The sequence below is a fragment of the Ctenopharyngodon idella genome, chromosome 5, assembly GCF_019924925.1.
Source record: "Ctenopharyngodon idella isolate HZGC_01 chromosome 5, HZGC01, whole genome shotgun sequence".
Classification (NCBI taxonomy): domain Eukaryota; kingdom Metazoa; phylum Chordata; class Actinopteri; order Cypriniformes; family Xenocyprididae; genus Ctenopharyngodon; species Ctenopharyngodon idella.
The window spans coordinates 35,742,987-35,764,192 of record NC_067224.1 but is presented as its reverse complement, the minus strand read 5'-3'; the positions used below and the strand labels follow the sequence as shown (position 1 = coordinate 35,764,192).

The following is a 21,206-nucleotide window of genomic DNA, read 5'->3' as shown; positions in this document are numbered from 1 at the left end:
CTGTTTTATTCAGGAATATGTCACATTACATTGGGTTATGATTGCTGTTCTCCTCACAGTGTCCTTAAAGTATAAAATCAGTAATGCAACTACTGTAATACATATAGGCTATATAAAAAAACATACTCGAAAACAATACATAAATAGAATGTACTAGCTATAAAAGGTATTAAACTACCTGTTTAAAATGTATTGTATTAATTAATCTCAATCCATTAAACATGGTCTTCTCTGCTCTTTTGTAATGTGTGGTTTGTTGGGCAGCTAAATTCAATTTTGAACTTTAATTGAATTCGCTCAGCAATCTCATGTGAATCTGCACTCAACTGTCTCCATTTCAGACTCAATTAACACTGTTTTACATGTGCCACATTAAATTATAACACTTTAGAGACATTCACACAAAAAGCCCTGACTCTTGCTGGGGTGTTATGTCATGTATTTTTATTGTCTCATGGCATCGTAATTACTCTATCGCTTTCTCTTTCTTTCTCTATCACTGCCATAAGATAAATTAAAATAAGAGGTGTTAAGGGAAAGTAATGTAAATTCAAATAGCATAAATGCAGGTGAGATAATTAATTTCTTGCATGTATGTCTCTATTGGTTATCCTCCAGGTCAAGGAGCCACTCTCATCGCAGACACCGGCGCCGGAAAGCTGAAATTAGGAGTTCTTCCTGCATGGAAAACAGGTATAGGTGTGACCTTACAACTGAATAATTGGGAGAAGGCCAATTTAAATTAAAAATTCAGTGTAACTCCATGGTGGAGTTTAAAATCGAGGGCAGCTGCTATGTTGTCCAGTCTATCAGTGGCATTATAACATCACATCTAAAGATCTAAAACAAATTCAAGTAAGAATAGAATAGAATAGAATAGAATAGAATAAAATCATAGGTTGAAATCTTTCAGCCTGGCCTCCCCAAGTAAATGTTCCACATTAAAGAATTAAAGAAGTCCCATATTTGTATGGATTAGATTGTTCTTATTCAAAACTTTTAAAAAATTCCAAAAAAATAAAGTGTTGGCATTTTTGGGAGAATGTTGGGGGTTGGAGATATTCATGGCTTCATGCTGGCCAGACAGGTTTTTTTATCTTATCAGTCAGCATCCAGTGCCACTGTGGCGATGACTGATAAAGGTAGAGGTGACACAGAGGAAACTCTTTTATCTGCCTTTCACAGCTGATGTCCAACATTTGGCGTGTAGATCAATGGAATTGGGAAAAGGAATGAAATTCGAGATCTCGCCCCAGTGGAGAGTTGTGCCTCTTTGGAGTGGGTTGTGGGGTGATGGGGTTGAGGTACTGTAGGGAATAGTGATGAGTGATTAAGTTTCAGGCTTAAATCTGTTTTATTTGATAGTAGGTGTCAGTGAAGATTGACTGTAAAGCGTATAAAAGTCAGTCCTGCTGATTGCCCATGTACAGATATTATGACAATTGCTCAAACAAGTTAGGATGTTGGAGTACATGCTTCCTTATTAGGCAAGTGAGTGTAGTTTATGAGATGTAAAATAAGACCATTTTGTACTGGGTCAAAGTTGTATTTTAAAAATACATTTTGAGTTAGATGAACACATCAGAGTAATCACAGACAAAGAGTTTTTCATGCATTAAATTGGCCTCAAATGCTCTCCCAGGTGTCATCACTCTGATTACTCCATCAGTCCTTCATACAAAAAAGCCACTCTCATTCATTCATCACAGAATTTCTGCCTTTTTTGAGACCGCAGAAGAGCAAGCTCAAATTTCAAATTGAAATAATCTTAAGCTGGAGATGATTGGTTTTAAATCCCTAACTGATCTCTCCATTATTTGGAATTTCGTAGGGATATTCAAAGGACGAAATCATTATAGAAGGCGAGCACAGTGAAGCTTTAAATGGTTTCAGGAGCTGAAAAGGCACAGAGAACCCACTCACACCACACAACAGGAACAATGGCCATCAGTTCCCAATCCTCATTCACTTTCCAAAGACCTATTACATATAATCTATGTCCTGAGCTGGTGTAATTGGCATGTCCTTTCAAAGGAAACCATTTTATTCCACCTTAAGCCTATGCAGATCAGAGGAACTAGACGATCGTCTAAGAAAATAAAATAGAAATCTTCTTGTTGCCAATTGTTTAAGTAAATGGACATTAGCTGGATCTCTCTGCCACTGCTATTTCAGCAGAAATATAACATCGATAGAGACAAAAGCTCCCAGTGACAGTCCCATATGTTAACCTGTGGAAGACTAACCTTTCCACTTCACTGCCTAAATGGAAAAACTGAAGAATGACTATTATACTCTTGCTGTCCCACATTATGATTTTATTGCTGCTATTATAAAGGTGCTGTGAGCACCTTGATAAGCTAAAATGGTTCAACTTACAGTACTATGTATATTTAATGTGAATATAAATATTTTAATTTCTGCTTGAGGTGAAGGGGCCTTTAACAGTGTTTTTATGTGGTTTGTGTATGTAGATATGAAGATTTAGAAAAATCTGGTTTCCAAGGCGGTGGTCATTCATCAGCTGTCCATGGAGGCGATGCATGCAGGTCGGCAATCAAGCTGACCAATAAAATCTCCTCTAAGTGCTGCTGCCACTTTTCTGAAAGCACCGTAAGTATTTCTGATGGCTACCTGATGCGCTTACAATGCCGAACTCTTGATCTGTTAAAGGCCCTTGTGAAACCATTGATTTCTTTTTACTTAATGGATGTCAAGAAATGTTGTTTTACACTTACCTGTTAAACTAATGCATTTGAAAGTCAGCTAGTGCACATCTTTCCCCCCATGGAGAAACATTTATTATGTGACTGTTTGCTTGTTTTTTAGTTCTTTCACAATAACTGTGGATAGGATTTGGACTGAAAATAGCCATAGTTATACCAAGTTTTTCTACAGTCTTTTTTGTTTTGTAAATTGGCTAATATTGCATTGCCATCTCATTTTTAATAAGAACAGTAATCATCATTGTAGCAATGCCTTCGAATGAGGTTATTTTTGTGGTTAGAATTTTTAACCAACATGTGATTTGCATATTGCGCACATGCTTGACACACAATTTAAACTTAAGTTAATTAACTTTTTAATGAGAGTGGTTTTCAAGTGTTTTCTGCTCTCAGTAATTACACTTGTTAAAAGTGACACGCAACCTACTGCCACACTCTAAATGCATCCACTCCAACCAGAAATATCAAACATCATTCAATAAATAAAAATGTTATTACATAAAGAACATGGTCCTGGGGAACCAGAGAATGCCTAGTCTGTATAATGTCATAACGTCATGTTTAAAGATTGTCCATAGTGTGAAGAAAATATTCCATAGACGTTGTCATAAACATCTTTGTACGAAAGTCTCCTTTTTCACGAAAAATATATTTTTTGAGGTAAATTTTATTGCTCTGTTGGCCCTGACATGGATCCCCCAAAAACATGCTTTTGCACTGGTGCGCTTTGTTTCATATACTGAAGTTTGCAAAAAGCTGATGCCCTGCAAAATAAAATATATAAACCTGCATATAATTGTTTCAGTCTCATACTTAGCTAGATCATTACAAATGGCCACCGGGTTATATCAGACTTTTGCCAATTCCACCATAAACCATATTAGCAAACTAGAATCTTATTGAAACTTAGCAGCTTCTTTCCATTTTTTTTTTTTTTTTTTTTATAAAGGATAAAGATTCTGTTTAGGATGTAGAGTCTATTTAAATTTACTCCTTCAGTCCCACAATAGAAAATGAGATCTAATTTAAGACCTACAGGTGCACAACAAAGAAGAGAGGGTTATTGTCTTTTTCTTGCACTTTACCACTCTAATGATGCACTTATGTCACCCGCTCTTCCCTTTTTCTTACACCTTACCTACTTAAGGAGGAAGTCTTGATTGGTAAGTCGATGCTATCCGCAGATTTAGGGACTTACTGTAGGCCGCTGGTGGACTGTAAAATCTCTTCCGACAGGGGACTAAAGCTGAAACATGTTCTTTTTGTTATTCTCAAGGATTTTAAATAGTTAGAGTGATGGAGATATTTCTTTTGTCTGCAACCCTTTTCATATGATTATATATATATATATATATATTTTTTTTTTTTTTTTTTTAACGTAAGCCCATTCTGTGATGTCTGTTTAATGTTCTTTAAAGGAAAGCAACTTTCAAATTGGGGATTTCTGTTTCCTTTTACTCTCTCTTTCTTCTGACTTAAAAGTAGCTGGAAGTTTATTCATGTAGGTTCTTTTCTCTCTCTTTTTGATCTGAATGTTTCTTTAATTTGCCTTTTTCATTAGCATTGGTTCATTGTTTATTTTCTCTCTTCAGTCTCTTTTTCATTAGTTTCTTTTGTAAGAGTTCTTGCTTTGTTCTTCTCCTTTCTTTTCAAATTTCTCGCATGTAACAGATTTGCATGGCGGTTTTTAATCTTTTAGTTTCTGTCCCAAAAAATCTTGATTAATTTCCTCTCTGTGCTCTGTAGGGACATATGTGCCTTTAAAAGAGTACTCAGACTGCATCATGCAGGTAGCAGATTAATGATATGGTCTTGTTTTTCTTTAGAAAAACAACAACTTTGCTTTGTCTGCTTGCAGGTCTCACCATCACGTCCTGGGGTTGAGGGTTTAAACAAAATGATGATCGTCCAGGACTCAATATCCAATAAGGGCAAAGGTCAGGCAGATTACGATTCGGGAAATGACACGTCCTCTCCACCGTCAAGTAAAACTGGCATCACAAGGTCAAAAGTTACCAGAAATGGAAGGTTCTCTTGTCAGGATCTAACATGTCCTGAGAAGCTTAGACTAGCCGATGGGGACAATGCCTCGGATTCAGGCAACTCACTAACCAGCTATGACTCTCTGGGTAAACCAGTACTCAGAGAAAATACCCTACACAGCTCTGTCTTCAACAAGCTCAAAGGGTGAGGCTGTTTTGTCAACTTTACATCTGTCTGAATTGTATTTTGATGGCACTAACATGCCATTAAACCATGACAAGTACATTAACAATATCTTTCCAATGTAAGAATTTTGGTTGTTGGTTCGGCTTCCGTTTCACTCTTAACATGTAACCACTGATGAGCGACTTTTCAAATAAAATAAAATAAAATGGCCAAAACAAGAGTTATATAGAGCAGTGTTATTTTAGTAGGGCTGGGATAATAAATCGATGCATTGCGATTCGTGGATCGATTCTGATATTTTCCGAATACATTGCCATTCTCTCTCTATTTGATTCTGAGCAGCAGATGGCGCTCTAGGCTTGTTTTTAACTGCACTCCAGTGTTTCCCGCGGAATTGGGCTACTTTAACACTGCTGCCTTTGGTTGTTTTTCATGTCCGCGGGGTGCAAGCAACCCCACATAACATGATATTTAGCCTCTGGAATGCGAATTTTACCAGGGGAACTCTGCCAAAAATGTGGATTTTACCCCCCGGAATGAAATTTTTACTGGGGGACCCCCCCTGAAACACCATTGGGCTAGTTTTGAGTAGCAATTGGGCAGGTTTTGTTGTGAAAACCTGGCAACCCTGCCACACACTCAAATGCTCATGAAGAAGAGCGCTGAAGAGTGCTCATGCATTCGGCTGAGTCTGAGAATGTACTTGCACCTCAGAATGCTTTTATGACATAAGATTAATGTAAATAGCCCACTGCAGACACCCTCTGCTTCAACCTTTTTGAACTTTATGAATGATTATTTTATAGAAGGTTGAAGTGGTGAGTGTAAGGAATTGGAAGAAAGCAGAGTACAGCTGTTTCTAAAGCACGCAGTGCCATCTACTGTTAAAAACTAAGCTCAGAATCGATTCGAGAGAGAATCGCGTTGCATTCTGAAAATCTCAGTATTGCCTAGAGTCACTTCTCAATTCGCGATGCATTGATTTATTGTCCCAGGCCTATATTTTAGTATCACTGGGATACTATTATAGTTTTTATTAATAGTTTGAATTAGATTTTAATCATTATAATTTTACTTGGTTTTAGTCATTTTGTTGTTGTTGTTTTTTTTTTTTTTTCCCCACTAGTGATTTTGTGTTTTAGATCTGGCTAACTATAATAACCCTGATACAAAGTGCAGACTCTCTCTGCAAAGATCCAGATCTCCTGTCACTTATATTGTGAAGTAATAAAGTAAAGTTCTAAAATAATTTCCCTCTTATAATTGCAGTGAAGAAACAGGCAGGTACGCTGATTTGGAGAAGACACAGCCTCTGGGTCTCGTCACCGATAGGAATCCGTCTTATAATAGATATCAGGATCGAACGAGGTCCCGCAGCAGAAGCATATCATCCCAAAGCAGATACTCAGGGCGCTATTCCAGAAGCCGATCCCTGTCCTCGGGGAGGAGGTGGGTCACACAGCCGCTGTTTATTATAGGAACTCTGAATTTAAGCTTTTGATTTAGTCACAAACTCATATGTTTGTATCTGACAATATCATCTCCCTCGGCTCATTTACAGATCATATTCCCGTTCATCCAGTTATTCGCTGGATTCTCGGAGAGACAGTTTGTCTAGTGTGAGCAGTTGCCGCAGTCTAAATTACTCACGGTGCACAACAGACAGGTGATTTTTAGCTGAAAGGAGATGTGTAATTTTATCTAAAATAATTGTTGGACAATTACTGTGGCATTTTGCTGAAATCTGTTTTTGAACACATACATGCTCACATCTCTTTTATGTGTGGATGAAAAGGTTTCGAGAGCGAAAAAGAGACTGCAGTTCCTGCAAGAGTAGAAAGCACAGCAGGAGAAGACCTTGTTCCCCAATGAGGAAGAGAAGAAGAGATTCCCCCAGTCACCTGGAAGCCCGTAGAATTACAAGGTCTGTTCTTAGAGAACTACTAGTGTTACAACACAATCCAACAGAAAGCTGATCTTACTTTGGAGACCATTTAACCCAGACAGAGTCTACATACTGTTCCCACACTTTTCTTTGCTGATTCTGGGGGAAAATCTTTAGAAATCTTCAGAATGGATTTAAACAGTGTAAAATGTATAAACTGAGCTGAGAGCACACTCTAATTGGTAGATAAAGGCATTATCAAATTAGCAAAAAATATTAAATATTTAACATTAGCAAGCAAGCCGTGGGAATATCAGGATGAGGATCGCAAGTGAGGATAGCAAAATAAAGTACCATGACACTGTGACATCATATACCCAAAAATTCTTCATACAGTTGACTACGAGTAAAATTGATAAACATTTGGAACCAAAAATTATTCAGACACTTTAACCTGACTAATCTTTTTTCTGACACAGTTTAACTCTAAGATCTTGTCATATTTTATTACCATTTTTTTTTTAAACTATAGTGAATAAACTATTAATGAATGAAATGTTCAAAGTGTCTGAATAAATTTTGGTTTGACTATATATATATTAGTTAAGACAGACATTTACAATGTTACAAAAGGTTTCTACAACAAATAAATGTTCTTTTGAACAGATTTTTCAGAAAATTTATTACAGTTTCCACAGAAATATTAAGCAGCACAACTATTTTCAACATTGATAATATGGTTAAATGTTTCTTGAGCAGTATATCAGCATATTAGAATGATTTCTGAAGGATCATGTGACACTGAAGACTGGAGTAATGATGCTGAAAATTCAGTTTTGTCATCACAGGAATAAATTGCATTTTAAAGTGCATTAAAATACAAAACACTTATTTTAAATTGTAATAATATTTCACAATATTACTGTTTTTATTGTATTTTTTATCAAATAAATGCAGACATTGTGAGCATAAGAGACTTCCTTCAAAAAACTTTTTTTTGTTAGACAAAAAGACCCCTAACTGTATATATGTATATATAGAGACATCTTTTCAGGATTTTTCTAATTTAAAATTGTTTATTAGTAAGTCTTTGTTTGTATTCTCATTCTACATGCCTTCCTGTCCTGCACAGTGCCAGAAAGAGGCCCATCCCTTACTACCGTCCCAGCCCCTCTGTCAGCAGCCGATCCTCCAGCCTCCTGTCCTGGCGCCTGTTTTCTCTCGGTCGCAGTCGAACTCGCAGTTGTTCACGGAGTCGCAGCCGCAGTCGCAGTCACACGTATTCTTCGTACAGGAGCTACAGTCGTAGCTCATCGTGGAACTCTTTATATAGCAGACGCAGTCGCAGTCGGAGCAGAAGCTATGACTCAATAGTGAGCTACAGCAAAGCCCGACGCTAATTTACGGATGAACCAGATGTGGGAATGCTGAGCTACACACAAGCCCAGGACTGCATCTTATTGTAACTGGAAATGAAATGGTGCAGCACTGAGAACATGCTGTGCTTGGATGTGGAACACCAGGCAGTGACAGGATCATCTGTTCAGTGTCAGATAAGACTGAAGCTTTCCATATTGTTGTGTACTAAACTGTGTGCTTTCATCCATCCCACTCAAAGGAAAAGAAAAACTTGTCTATCAATCACAAAGCCTGCTGTTGTAAGAAGGACCGGACTGGAAGTTTCACTATGTGCACTGCAATATGTGAGTTTCTGCTATACCTTGTTTTGCTCATAGGTGTGAATATATTGTTATCAAAACAGCCGAAGTAGATAAAAGGAAGTGTCTTCATGTGCAGGGTCACTCACGAGACGCTCATAACCTTGACTGTAAAAGCCGATGTTTGAATCTATTGTATTTTTGTAGTGTTTTCTTTTTTTATAGGGGATGTCAAAAGCGCTTGAGGTGAAAGATTTATTGCTTCCATAACAGCTTTTACTGAGAGCAGCCGCTTCTGTGTTGCACACACCTTCACTTTGAAAAATGTGCCATCTGAATTGGCCCCACCGGCAAACGCACCCCATCAGCCCAAATGCCAGCTTTATTTATCTTCTGTTGAACTGGAAAACAATTCAAATGTCATTGGCTGTGATGGAGATGATGATGATGATGGTGGACAATCAAAATGCAGCAGTTATGCTCCACTGGACCCGTTTTGCAGGGTCCAGCTGTCCGTTCTGTTACCAAATTTGTTAAACTACACAATTAATCTTGCAAACCTCAAGAGACACAATGAAGATATTTTTATCCATCAAATTCAAGAAAAGGTACATTTTTTTCTGCTCTACTGACTAAAATGAAAGCACTGGTATACATATTATTATTAGTAGTATTATGTAATTTTTTTTTTTTTAACATGAGTCATGTTAAATTGTATAATATTTTAAATTATTTATTCTTTTAATGCCTATTTTTATGTGTGATTTATTTCTGTTAGGCATGCAAATAGTGCTGTACAAATATTTATTACTCAGATCACTTGAATTATTTATAAGGTAAGAAAACTTTTTTGTTTATATCATTCATTTTTGACTGTTTTGATATTTTGTATTTGTTTTCCACAAGACCCCCCAGTTTAAACATTCAGTCCTGCACTGATTAAATCACACACTTTACATACTGTAAATGATGATGGTATTTATAAATACAAATGTTTAATAAACCATATTTATTGGTTGCACATCAGTGCAACAACAGAGAAACCATTACAGACCGGGTTAAATGAAGACGGCTGTCATAAGAAATCCATGTGGCTAGATCAAGGATTTTTTGAAAGGATCAAAGATATATATTTGGTGTGTGATACAGCTTGATGAAACAGCGTATAAAAATCATCACCTTCATCACAACAGATAATGGCAGTTTCTTTGTTTCTGTGTCATAAAGTCTATTGGAGTGCTTGTTAAACGAAGGCATGGTGATCTCTATGCACTGTACATTATTAGCTGTCTGACTGTTGTGAATTCTGACACATGTACAGATAATTAGTTGTAGATGAAGGGGGGAAAACTTGAAGTGTATCAAATGTTTTATCTTCTTGAATTCATCATGTTCTCTCGTCTCAAACCGTAAATGAGTTTAGTAAATGATTATGTAAATCTGTTGTGTAAATATGCAAACGTTTAGTGCGGCAATATTAGGCATGGGCTTTATTTATTGAGATGGAGTAGTGGTACTGACTGTTTACAAGGCTGGCTTTCAAATTTACATAATTTGCATTCCTTCTAAAAAAGAAACATGCTGAAATGTTGCCATGAATCCAACCCATTTTACAAAATCAAAGTCAAAACATGCTAAAAATGATTGCAACATCCTGTAATACCAATAATTAATTTATTTTTGCACAGAATGAGCAGTAAAGATATAAAGCAAGTGTGTATTTGTTTTAACGCAAAGTAAAAAACCTCAGTGCAGGGTGTCAGGCTGAAGATTATGTTATGAACATTCCTTATATTACCCTCTTCTACAATGTATATACAATGTTGTCTATGTGCACAAGAATATCAATGTCTCCCTTGCTCTTCAAATTAATGACTAGTTCTCTGTGGTCTGAATCTGTAATGATATTCAAAGAGTTCTAAATAAATAATTCATCTAATTCAACCAATATTTTGCTTCTTTAAAATTGCATTCTCTTTATATTATCATTAACATGATATCCTTGCGTTAGCGATTTGTATAGTAAAAAAAGGGAGGGTGGGGTAAGTGGTGTATAAAGACCTTACATAATGAACCGTTATGTTTTTATTACCTTAGAATGAGCCTTTTCTATCTACATACACCGCGGGTCCCCCCTCCATGTCAAGTCGCCATTTTGCGGCAGAATGTTTCTACAGCAGCCCTAAACGGACAAACACTCTACAGAGCGCGTTTCATCACTATGTTGTTCTTCTTCGAAATCATTCGTGTTTTTAGAGGCAGCTTGCGTCGTCACTACGTTGAATACACACAAAGAAGTAGTAGTAGTAGTCGTCTGGTTTATTAGAAGGAGAGACCGATCTTTGTTAGAAGTAAAAAGAAACCTCATTGCTTGACTGGCTAACATACTCTCTGCTGTCTCAGACAACAACATATTTGACTTGTGTTGGCCAGACGGCCACCGTAGGTTCTCTATTTTGTTTCAAAAGGGAGGGGTGAACTGCCGTTGGTTGCAGTTCGCAACCTCACCACTAGATGCCGCTAAAATTTACACACTGCACCTTTAACATAGACCACTTTTTCATGACACATATGGCCCTATTTCTATGAAAACCATAAAGTGTTCGAAATGTTTTTGTCTAACAATACAGTATCTACTTTTGTATCTTTTACATTTTCAAAAACTTTCAAAACTGTAATATTTAAAAATATTTATAAAACGGTTAGTTCCTGTCCTTGATTCTGATTGGTCAATAGCTGTGTTTTATTCAAGATAAAACACGGCTATGACCGCATCACCCAACGGTTCTGTGTATCACTACACAACACCATTAGCAACCACTCTTAGCATCGTAAACTGTATGTTCTCAATTGATATTGTTCACTGAAGCTTACTGTATTATGTAGAAGAGTATTGTGAGAAAAAGATTGAGTAAGCAAGTTTATTACCTGCATTCAGATTTAGCATTTTCCTTCAGGTCAGTCCTATGTTTATAATAAAACATCTGTTTAAATGTCCGATGTATTATCTTGTCCTTTTAACAGTTAAGGGGTTTTCCCGTTACTGACAGCGCTAGTCAAAGCAATTGTCAGTTGCGTCTTGTTCTGTGTTCACAACAATTCAGTCTTTTCAATGTTAAAGTCTTCGCTACTGACTGACACACTCATAAAGACAGTCTTTGCCACCATCCAATGGCGTAATAATGTAACTTCTGTTGCTGTTCACGGACAGGGACTATTTTTTTCCGGCGAAAGGAAGGCTTTTAGTTAAAGTTCTTCATGAAAGTTGCATTGATACATATTTTTGGCTTTAATATTTGTATTGTGTGGTAACTTTTATAAAAGCAATAAGGTACTCAAGGCTAGTGCTGTATCGTTAATAATCACGGCTGAAGGGGTTGCAGGTGCTTCGCTTCACGTCGTGCCTAACAACGCCCTTCAGCCGTGACTTTTCCATGATACAGCACAGCCTCTTGTACCTTATTGCTTACATAAAATATAAAAAGATATGTAAATAGTACAGATTCTATAATTTATTACTGATATTTTTTTCTGTTTGAAAAGTCAAATAAATGTCACTTGTTGATATTTTGTTTCTTATAATGAAATTAAATACATATTAATTAAGGCTTTTAGGCCACTGTATACTTTTCAACAGATGGAAGACATCCTAAAATATAATTTGGGTGCATGTTTTTCTCGCTCATCTTACATACCAGTTTCCCCTACATGACGTATGCAAGAAGGACTCATCTGAAGAAGGAAAAGGAGATACCGCATGCCTATGTTGTATTTCGTCACATTTCGTGTTTAGAACATTATTAGTGTTCTTCATATGAGTGTGTGACTGCTCTCCGGCCTTGAAGAGTGAGTAGTTTTCTATTATGAAGTGAATGAGTCATCTGGGGGAGGGTGAGATTGGACCAGTCGCTGTCCGGTGGAGCCAGTCACAGCCCGGGGTCTAAACTTGGATAGGGAGGGTCTTCAGTCAGCTGTCGTGTACCGCCGAGCACTTTCCAGACTTTATAGACCGGTAAATGACATATAAACCAGTGGAAAGAGCACTTCCATCGTCAGTAAACTTCTAGTACTCATACATGAGCACAGAGGTAAGCGTAAACTTAGGTGCGTAATCACGCGCCAGGAGAGTTTTTGTACTTTTGCTGCGAAAAAAAAAACCGGAATTTGTTTTTCCCCAGTTTTTGATAATTTATCCTATTCGGGCATCTGACAGCAACGCGACTTTTTGAACAATAAAAGTTCTGTAAACTCACTTTTTTCAAGTTTCACAATGGCAGAAGGGGATTACTACACTATGGGCAACCGACAGAGGGTTCCACGGGATCCGTTCCGGGAACAGTCACTCGCATCTCGCTTTATGGACGATGAGTTTGGACTGCCACCCTTTGCCGACGAGTTATCGATGGACTGGCCCGGCTGGGCGAGACCTCGACTGAGCGCCCGCCTCGACGCGCCGTGGTCGGGCTCGTTGCGTACGGGCTTCCCGCGGACGAGCATGGGCTCGCCGCAGGGCTTCAGCTCCAGGTACAGCGAGAGCCCTCGCCGATCCAGTGCGCCCCAGTCCAACCCAGACGAGCCGTGGAAAGTGTGCGTGAACGTGCACAGCTTCAAACCTGAGGAGCTTAATGTCAAAACTAGAGACGGTTTTGTAGAGGTGTCAGGTGAGAAAACACTCATTGAGAAGGATGAATTTTTATGAGAACACAAAGTTCATTACCATATAGCATATAATAATGAATCATAGAATAACGTGGAATGTTATATCATCATTAAAATTTGTGAATTTATCACTAGACATTTTTATCCAAAACAAAGGAGCATTAAGAAGTTCGTCATATAGCCTACATTCCAATTACTATGAAACATATGCAACTTTTTTTTTTTTAACATATTACCAAGGCATTTTTGGTCGTTTTTAAGTCATTATTCCTACATTGGGCACCTTCTCACAAAATATTACATAACAAATCTTTCTGCCATCTATTTATTTATTTATTTATTTATTTATTTATAGAGCACACATAAATCATTTAGTATGAATTTTATTTTTCTCAGACCACTACTGAAAATGCACCTTTTTTGTATTTCTTTTCTAATTTAATACAATTTGTCATTAAATGCTGGGTTAAAAACAACCCAAGTTGGGTTAAATATCAGTAACTCTTATTTATTAAAAATGACTATATGGCTGGCTTAAAATGAAACCAAAATAGGTTGGAAATTAAACATCAGACACATAATTACTAGAGGCAACAGTAATAATCAAATAGTGAACGTTTATTAATAAGCAATTTAATAAATGTTTATTATTCAATTATTATTTATTAATCATATTAATAAATGTTCGTTTATTTAACATATTAATAAATGTTAATTTCCAACTTTAAGCTTCATTTTAAGCGAGTAATATAGTCATTTTTAAACAATATTTGAGTTAAATAAAATACAAAAATTTAACCCACCACTGGGTTTGTCCATATTTAACCCAACTTGGGTTATTTTTAACCCAGCATTTTTAGAGTGTATTATCAGCATAACAATTAAATTGAAAATTAACTTAAATTCCATAATTTTTTAGCATCTTTTATGTCCCTTTTTAATTGCTTTAACATCAGTCGTTCTTGAGCTGCACAAACAAGACCTGTTAATAATGTTATCCAGCTTGATTCGAGAATGATCCCAAGAGCATTAAAGGAAGCAAAGAACCTTGAAAGTGACCTGGAAATAATATAGAATCTTATATATTTTCCCAAAACTTTGTTTTAAGGTTTTGCCTTTAGGGCCCCATGTGCTTATTTCATACATCTCTGTCGCAGTTTGAGAATGGAAGGCCTTTGGCATGACTTGCACATACCAGCAAATCTCTTGTAATTAGCCACCTGCTGAGATCCCTTGAGAACCACTCACATTAAACACATTGAATTAGTCCCATACTTTAATGACTAAAGTTCTTTTGTAAAACTGAAATCGAGTATTTATAATGCAGAAAATTCAAAGGCCAGTTGCTGTCTGCTCCAGAAATACATTTGTTGACTGTGACGGCAGGACAGAAGTTCAGGGTTCAGGCGAGAGCAAAGGCCTGGTGCGATGGGATTTTTATAAACACTGCTGGTATTCCAGCTGGGTCACTCAGTCACAGTGGGAGGAGGGTGGGGACAGCAAGACTTAACGTCACATAACCTCATTCTAAAAGTGTCACACAGAGATATCAAAGTGAACTACCCTACGCTCTGTTTTACCAAAGGCCTTTTCACAGAACTCATTCTCAGGTTTGGATTACTTTGAAAATCCGCAAAACGTTTAAGTTCAACTTTGTCCTGAAGGAAAGCATTGTCAAACAAATTCCACAGCCATGTTTGAACACCTTTGTTAAATAGGGAAAGGCCATTGCAGAGTATGTAAGTAGGTAAATGTCTATTTATATGGATAGATTTTGCTCTCATTTGCTGTTGGCTAGAATTATATTAGCTGTTGAACGTGCAGATTATGAGCATATTGATAGGAGAATAATGAATCAAATGTGAGCCGGTTATTGTAGATATGTAGGCCGCGCCGAGACACAGTATGGCATGACTGGTATTTAGTTACCAACAGCTGCAGAGAATGAGGCCAAGAGGCTTTTAAACAGGCTTTCTTGATTTGAAATAGCACAAAATCATATAGTGTTGCATTTACATTGTCTATAAAATGTGAAGAAACAAAACCTTATATGGCTAGAAAATCTGAGACTAATAAACCTGTTTGGGTGTAATTTAATGTCAGTGTGGCAAAGGTTACTCTTCTGTGCCAAATGAGCAACCAGTGCTGGGATTCACTTGCACTGATACCTGATTTTTTTCAAAAGTAGTTCTCTACAAGCTCTTATTCGTAAGTGTTGTATGGTCATATCGATCACCTTTCCTGAAGGCATCGATCTGTGTGTTAACAACTGTCTTTGTGTCTTTTCACCAGGGAAACATGAGGAAAAGCAAGACGAGGGTGGAATTGTTACCAAAAACTTCACAAAGAAAATTCAGTAAGTATGATGATTGTATCAAAAGTTTCCGGGGGCTTCTGATTTGGAGCCTTCTAGAATGATGAAGCAAGTTCCAGAGGAATGTCACTCGGAGTTATTAAAGCGACACAAAGCATTCCCACTCCTCTACCCGCCCCAACCTCTCTGCTTTCTTCTCGCTCTTCAGAGAGTCAAATTGGATGGTAGAGGCAGAGGAAAAGAATCAAAGTTAGAGATAAAATAGACAACATATCATGTGGCTCTGATGCCTGCAGTAATTAAGAGACATCGTGATTTGATTTTTTCCCGTCGCCATGCTGTTTCTCTGACAGAGACACACAGAAAGACACTCTAAGAAAGAAAGAGAGTTTAATTATTGAACAAGTCCAGCACTATTTTAGTATTCTAGCATGAAAGATATACACTATTGTTCAAAATTTTTGGGGTCAGTAAGATTTCTTTTTTCTTTATTGAAAGAAATTAGCACTTTTATTCACGTGAATTGATCAGAAGTGGCAGACTTTTATAATGTTAGTTTTCTATTTCAAATAATTGCTGTTCGTTTGAACTTTCTTTTCATCAAAGAATCCTGAAATATGTAAAAATGAAAATATGTATCATGGCTTCCACAAAAATATTAAGCAACATCGATAAAAATAAGAAATGTTTCTTGAGCAACACATCAGCATGTCAGAATGATTTCTGAAGGATCATGTGACACTAAGACTGGGGTAATGATGCTGAAAATTCAGCTTTGCATCACAGGAATTATATTACATTTTAAAATATATTCAAATAAAAAAACAGTTCTTTTAAATTGTAATAATATTTCACAGTATTCATGTTTTTACTGTGTTTTTGATCAAATAAATGCAGCTTTGGTAAGTCTTTTTTCAAAAATATTAAGAAATCTTAGTGACCCCAAACTTTCGAATGATACTGTATGATTAATAATGAAAGTTTCCTCTCTGTGTTTTTGTGTGCGTTTGTTTTTGACTGAAATCTAAATACAAGTAATATGGAGAGTAGCTGTTAACTAAGTCTACAGCCAGTCTAAACTGTTTATTTGATCTGATGTTGACAGCCTGTGTTGGTTGTGCGAAATTCCAACAGTGTTGAACATTAGCATTCTGCTAAGCTAAAAACACAACACACTTATAGAAGATACAGGCCACGCATAAATTACATTGAGCTTTTTTATTGATAGCTTTTAGTATTGAATGAAATCTCAATCTCTGCACATGTTCCTCAGTAATAGAGCTGCAGTGTCTGAGTCACAGCGCAGGACGGCTGTAGCATTGTTGTGCTAATTGAATAGTGTCAGGCTACTGCAGTCAGTTACATGCTAAGGTTTACATAAACTCAGCAGACGCTTGGCAACAAGTGTGGAACCTTCCAGCCTTATTTGGCCATGATAACTGACAAAGCTCAGGGACACTCTCTCTATCTCTCTCTCTCTCTCTCTCTCTCTCTGTTATGTCCTCTCACTCTCTTTCCCAAGATACATTTAAAAAAAAAAAAACAATACAGAAGCTCTGTTCTAAACCTTATCAAGCTACCTATACTTTAGCATTAAAGTCTCATAGGTGTCAAATGCTGATCCAAATATACATTGTTCTTCTAGCTAAATTCCATATGGAGCAAGCATTTCCTTTCCAACCCCAAACTTTCAAACAGTACTGTAGTTATATGAGGTATTTAGAGTTTTGTTTACATTTAATTGTACTTCCTTACATTTAATTTTTTCTGCATACTGTATGCTAGCTAAATTAAAAATTCAGTACTAGCTATGCAAAGCATTACATGGAAGGTTAGAATGTTGTCTTTTGCAGTACATTTGGTAATATATTGCTGATAGTGAGAATTCACTATTGTGAAGTAAAATTATTTTATCTAGCATTATCCAAACACTGCATTCTTCTCTCAACTTTAAAGCCGCCCTAAAAGTTTCCCCCACCTCTAGACTTTCACAGTAGAAGACCAGCAGGAAGTACCTCTGTTTGCGGAAGACCAGCAGGAAGAAGCTTTGTATGATATCACCATTCATTCATGTTCAAAACAAGTTCCACCCTTTCTCTGTAGAGCAGATATGAATTTATGGTAATCCAGCCTTAAAGGCATCACATTCAAACAGACAGTGAGAACTCCTCTCATTAAAATGGCTGCAGTCAATCTGCCTGCTGGATGATTAGACTAGTGTGTAGATGGAAATTTCTGGTGATAAACTTTGCATCAGGAGGCGATTTGTAATAATTGGCAACAGATTCTATTTCTGAGCCCAGCACCTGGAGCAGGGCTCCCTCGCTCACACTCTCTCTCTTTCTCATTGCAAGTGATGGCAGGCAGAACATTTAAATGAAAACCACAAAATGCATTGAGAATTATCTTCTAGCCACAAGCTGCCACAGAGAAAATGAAGTTTGTTGAAAATTAAACCAAAATGAGAATATACTGAGTATACAAGGGCATAGTTCAGGGTTTAATATTAACTTTAGACTTGAGTCAGACCTCAATTAGTTTGGGTTATGTTTAGGCAATACTGTGTAGATGGTAATATTAAACTGACCGTTGTCAAGTTCTTATTTGTAACATTTGGTTTCAAGCTTTATTGTTTGAGTGCAACTGCAAGGTACAACCCAAAAGAGCTTTTTAAAGGGTTAGTTCACCCAAAAATGACAATTCTGTCATTTATTACTCACCCTCATGTCGTTCTACACCCTTAAGATCATCTTCTGAGCACAAATTAAGATATTTTCGATAAAATCCGATGGCTCAGTGAGGCCTCCATTGCCAGCAAGATAATTAACACTTTCAGATGCCCAGAAAGATACTAAAGACATATTTAAAACAGTTCATGTGACTACAGTGGTTCAACCTTAATGTTATGAAGCGACGAGAATACTTTTTGTGCGCCAAAAAACCCCCCCCAAAAAAACGACTTTTCAACAATATCTAGTGATGGGCCGATTTCAAAACACTGCTTCGAAGCTTTACGAATCTTTTGTTTCAAATCAGTGGTTCAGAGCGCCAAATTCACGTGATTTCAGTAAACGAGGCTTTGTTACGTCATTAGTGTTTCCACATTTCAATAGTTCACATGACTTTAGCAGTTTGATACGCGATCAAAACCACTGATTCGAAACAAAAGATTCGTAAAGCTTCAAAGCAGTGTTTTGAAATCGCCCATCACTAGATATTGTTGAGCCATCGGATTTCATCAAAAAATATCTTAATTCGTGTTCCGAAGATGAACAAAGGTCTTACGGGTGTGGAACGACATTAGGGTGAGTAATTAATGACAGAATTTTCGCTTTTGGGTGAACTAATCCTTTAAGGTGCAAAATATAGCATGCATTTAGATATCAAATATGTTCAATGTATAGCCACATTTTTTTTTAAAAAAGGCCGTTCTGTGTCAGATATTTACACTATTAAAAATAAAGGTTCTTTATTGGCATCTATGATTCCATGAAGAACTTTAAAGGGATAGTTCACCCAAAAAAGTTTTTCTTCCCTGCTTTGTAATGGGATTGAATGGTGCCCGAGTTTTTGAAGCTCCAAAAAGCGCACCTATCCATCATAAAAGTAATTCATATGACTCCAATGGGTTAATGAAGAGAATCGATGGGTTTTTGTAAGAAAAATATCCATATTTAAAACTTTATAAACTATAATCACTGGCTTCCAGCAATGGCTGTACGCACGATCACAAGAGAGTCAAGTTTCGGCGGAAGGGTGACCTCTGACCCGAAGTATGACGTAGGTGTAGTGTAAGCTTAGGTGAGATATGAAGAACACGGTAGTGCAGAGGATAGAGCAAAACAGAATGCCGGTCACGAGTTAGAAGTCTAAAGCGAGAAGTTTTAATGAAAAATGTTGGAGAATTTCAATATAAGAGGAGCTACGTCCTACGTCATACTTCGGGTCAGAGGTCACCCTTCCACCATAACTCCACTCTCTCGCAAACGCGCTTACGGCCGTTGCCGGAAGCCAGTGATTATAGTTTATAAAGTTTTAAATATTGATATTCTTCTTTACAAAAACCCATCGCTTCGCTTCAGAAGGCATTCACCCACTTGAGTGATTTCTGGGTGAACTATTCCTTTAACATGCATGGAACCTAAAGTTCCCAAGGTTCTTCAGATTATTTAAATGTTTATTACTCTAAGAAAAAATGGTTCACTGAAATTCTATGGCAGCAATAACCCAGTTTTGGAATCTTAATTTCTACTGTTGGCAAATCGTTCTGAACTCTCTCTTCCTTCACAGAATCCCATCCGATGTGGACCCTCTCACTGTGTTCGCATCTCTGTCTCCGGAAGGTGTTCTCATCATTGAAGCCCGACAGACCCCTCCGTACTACCTCTACAGCAGCGAAATGCCCACAGAACCCATGGAAGACCCTGACGCCAGACCGCAGGAACCCAGCATGGCTTCAGCCCCAGTCTTTGAAGTCAGGAGTCAGGAGTGAACTTGGGGCTCACATGCCCATGGTATTTGTTCCAAGCCAGTGCTAAAATCTAGTTTTATCAGTTTCAAAAAATTACTTAAACCAAAAGTCATTAATCTGCTAAGAAATAGTCCATAAATCAAATGGTTGGATCAAATACCAGTAGCTTTCAGTTACTATGTCAATGAAGATAAATGTGATAGAGCTACCGGTCAAGTGAGAAGGTAAAGGTGCAAAAAGGGATGAGACAGGCTCAATTTCTATAGTAAAGAGTCTACAGCTGGAAATAGGCCTGGAAACATACTCTACACACATACGTAGATGCGAATACATGGTCAACATTGCAATGGCACATCTCATTATATATACTTAGAATGCATTCTTCTCAGTCCTCAAGGGGGCGATAGAGTTCCCTTCAAATGTCAACAATTAAATAGATAGTTCACCCAAAAATCATCTCTTATTCACCTACATGATGTTCCAAACCTGTATGGCTTTCTTTCTTCTGTGGAACACAGTGTTTTTTGTCCAAACCGTAAATGTCAATAGGATCCAGTTTTATAGACAAAAAATAGTTCTTCAAAGCATTCTTCAAAATATCTTCTTTTGTGTTCCCCAGAAGAAAGTCATACAGGTTTGAAATGACATGAGGGTAAGTAATTAATCTCTTAATTTTCATTTGACCCATCCCAAGAACTAATTTGTAAGTTAAGCTTCTCTTTAAACTGTTGCTCAGCCATGCCGATGTGATGCAATGTGTGCTTGAGTTGAGTTATAAATCCCATTCAGACACATTGTGAAATAAAGCTTGCGTAGCTAATGTTTTTATATGTTTTGGACTTTCTGTCCCTCATTTAAACCTAAATTTGTTTTGTCGCTGATTTCAAATGGAGGCTCTGTTTGAATCATCTGAATTTTTGTCACATTGGACTATTTATTTGAAGGTCTTCTCTGAGAACCGGGCTTGAATACTGGCGCTCTTTCTCAAGTGCTGTTTATTGTATCTTCTTCTTTCTTTCTTATTTGTGGGTGTTCTTTTTTCTTTTTGTGTAGGGATGTATGCTATGCGTTTTTATAATAAATGAATTTTACGAAAGCAAGCCTTTTATTACTCCTCTCTGCAAATCTCTATCAAGTTAATAAATGAGCTGCATTACAGATACAGCTGACGTTATTTCTCCTACAGCTTTACACCTGTTTGCTTATCTCACTTATATAACCTTCTGTTGTTTTCGAGTAATAAATTAAGCATCATGCTCTCCTTCGTTCCTCTCTGTCTCACAATCCTCTGTCCTCTATCACATCTGGGTGTTCGGATGGCAGA

General features: G+C 37.2%; 2 protein-coding genes across 4 annotated transcripts in view; both read left to right on the top strand.

The window, feature by feature from the left end:
- srrm4 (serine/arginine repetitive matrix 4) overlaps nucleotides 1-10,382 on the top strand; it is a 58,745-nt gene extending 48,363 nt beyond the window's left edge. The window contains exons 7-13 of one of the 3 annotated variants that reach the window (XM_051894170.1): nucleotides 619-693; nucleotides 2,475-2,613; nucleotides 4,585-4,913; nucleotides 6,165-6,344; nucleotides 6,457-6,561; nucleotides 6,691-6,819; nucleotides 7,913-10,382. In XM_051894170.1, the coding sequence (XP_051750130.1) occupies nucleotides 619-693; nucleotides 2,475-2,613; nucleotides 4,585-4,913; nucleotides 6,165-6,344; nucleotides 6,457-6,561; nucleotides 6,691-6,819; nucleotides 7,913-8,180 (1,225 nt within the window). In that variant the 3' untranslated portion in view covers nucleotides 8,181-10,382. Of the gene's footprint in view, nucleotides 1-618; nucleotides 694-2,474; nucleotides 2,614-3,873; nucleotides 3,890-4,584; nucleotides 4,914-6,164; nucleotides 6,345-6,456; nucleotides 6,562-6,690; nucleotides 6,820-7,912 lie in introns of those variants that run through there. The other 2 variants (XM_051894171.1, XM_051894172.1) reach the window with 2 other exon arrangements.
- A 1,988-nt stretch (nucleotides 10,383-12,370) lies between these two features.
- On the top strand, nucleotides 12,371-20,978 carry hspb8 (heat shock protein b8). Its single transcript, XM_051894200.1, has 3 exons — nucleotides 12,371-13,099; nucleotides 15,390-15,453; nucleotides 19,702-20,978. The coding sequence occupies exons 1-3, from the start codon at nucleotides 12,709-12,711 to the stop codon at nucleotides 19,901-19,903; spliced, it is 657 nt and encodes a 218-aa protein (XP_051750160.1). The 5' UTR covers nucleotides 12,371-12,708; the 3' UTR covers nucleotides 19,904-20,978.
- Nucleotides 20,979-21,206: the final 228 nt, after the last annotated feature.

Coding starts and splice junctions, on each gene's coding strand:
- hspb8 (XM_051894200.1), top strand. CDS start 12,709: ATGGCAGAAGGGGATTACTACACTATGGGCAACCGACAGAGGGTTCCA. Junction 13,100..15,389: donor CGGTTTTGTAGAGGTGTCAG/GTGAGAAAACAC, acceptor TCTTTTCACCAG/GGAAACATGAGGAAAAGCAA. Junction 15,454..19,701: donor AACTTCACAAAGAAAATTCA/GTAAGTATGATG, acceptor CTTCCTTCACAG/AATCCCATCCGATGTGGACC.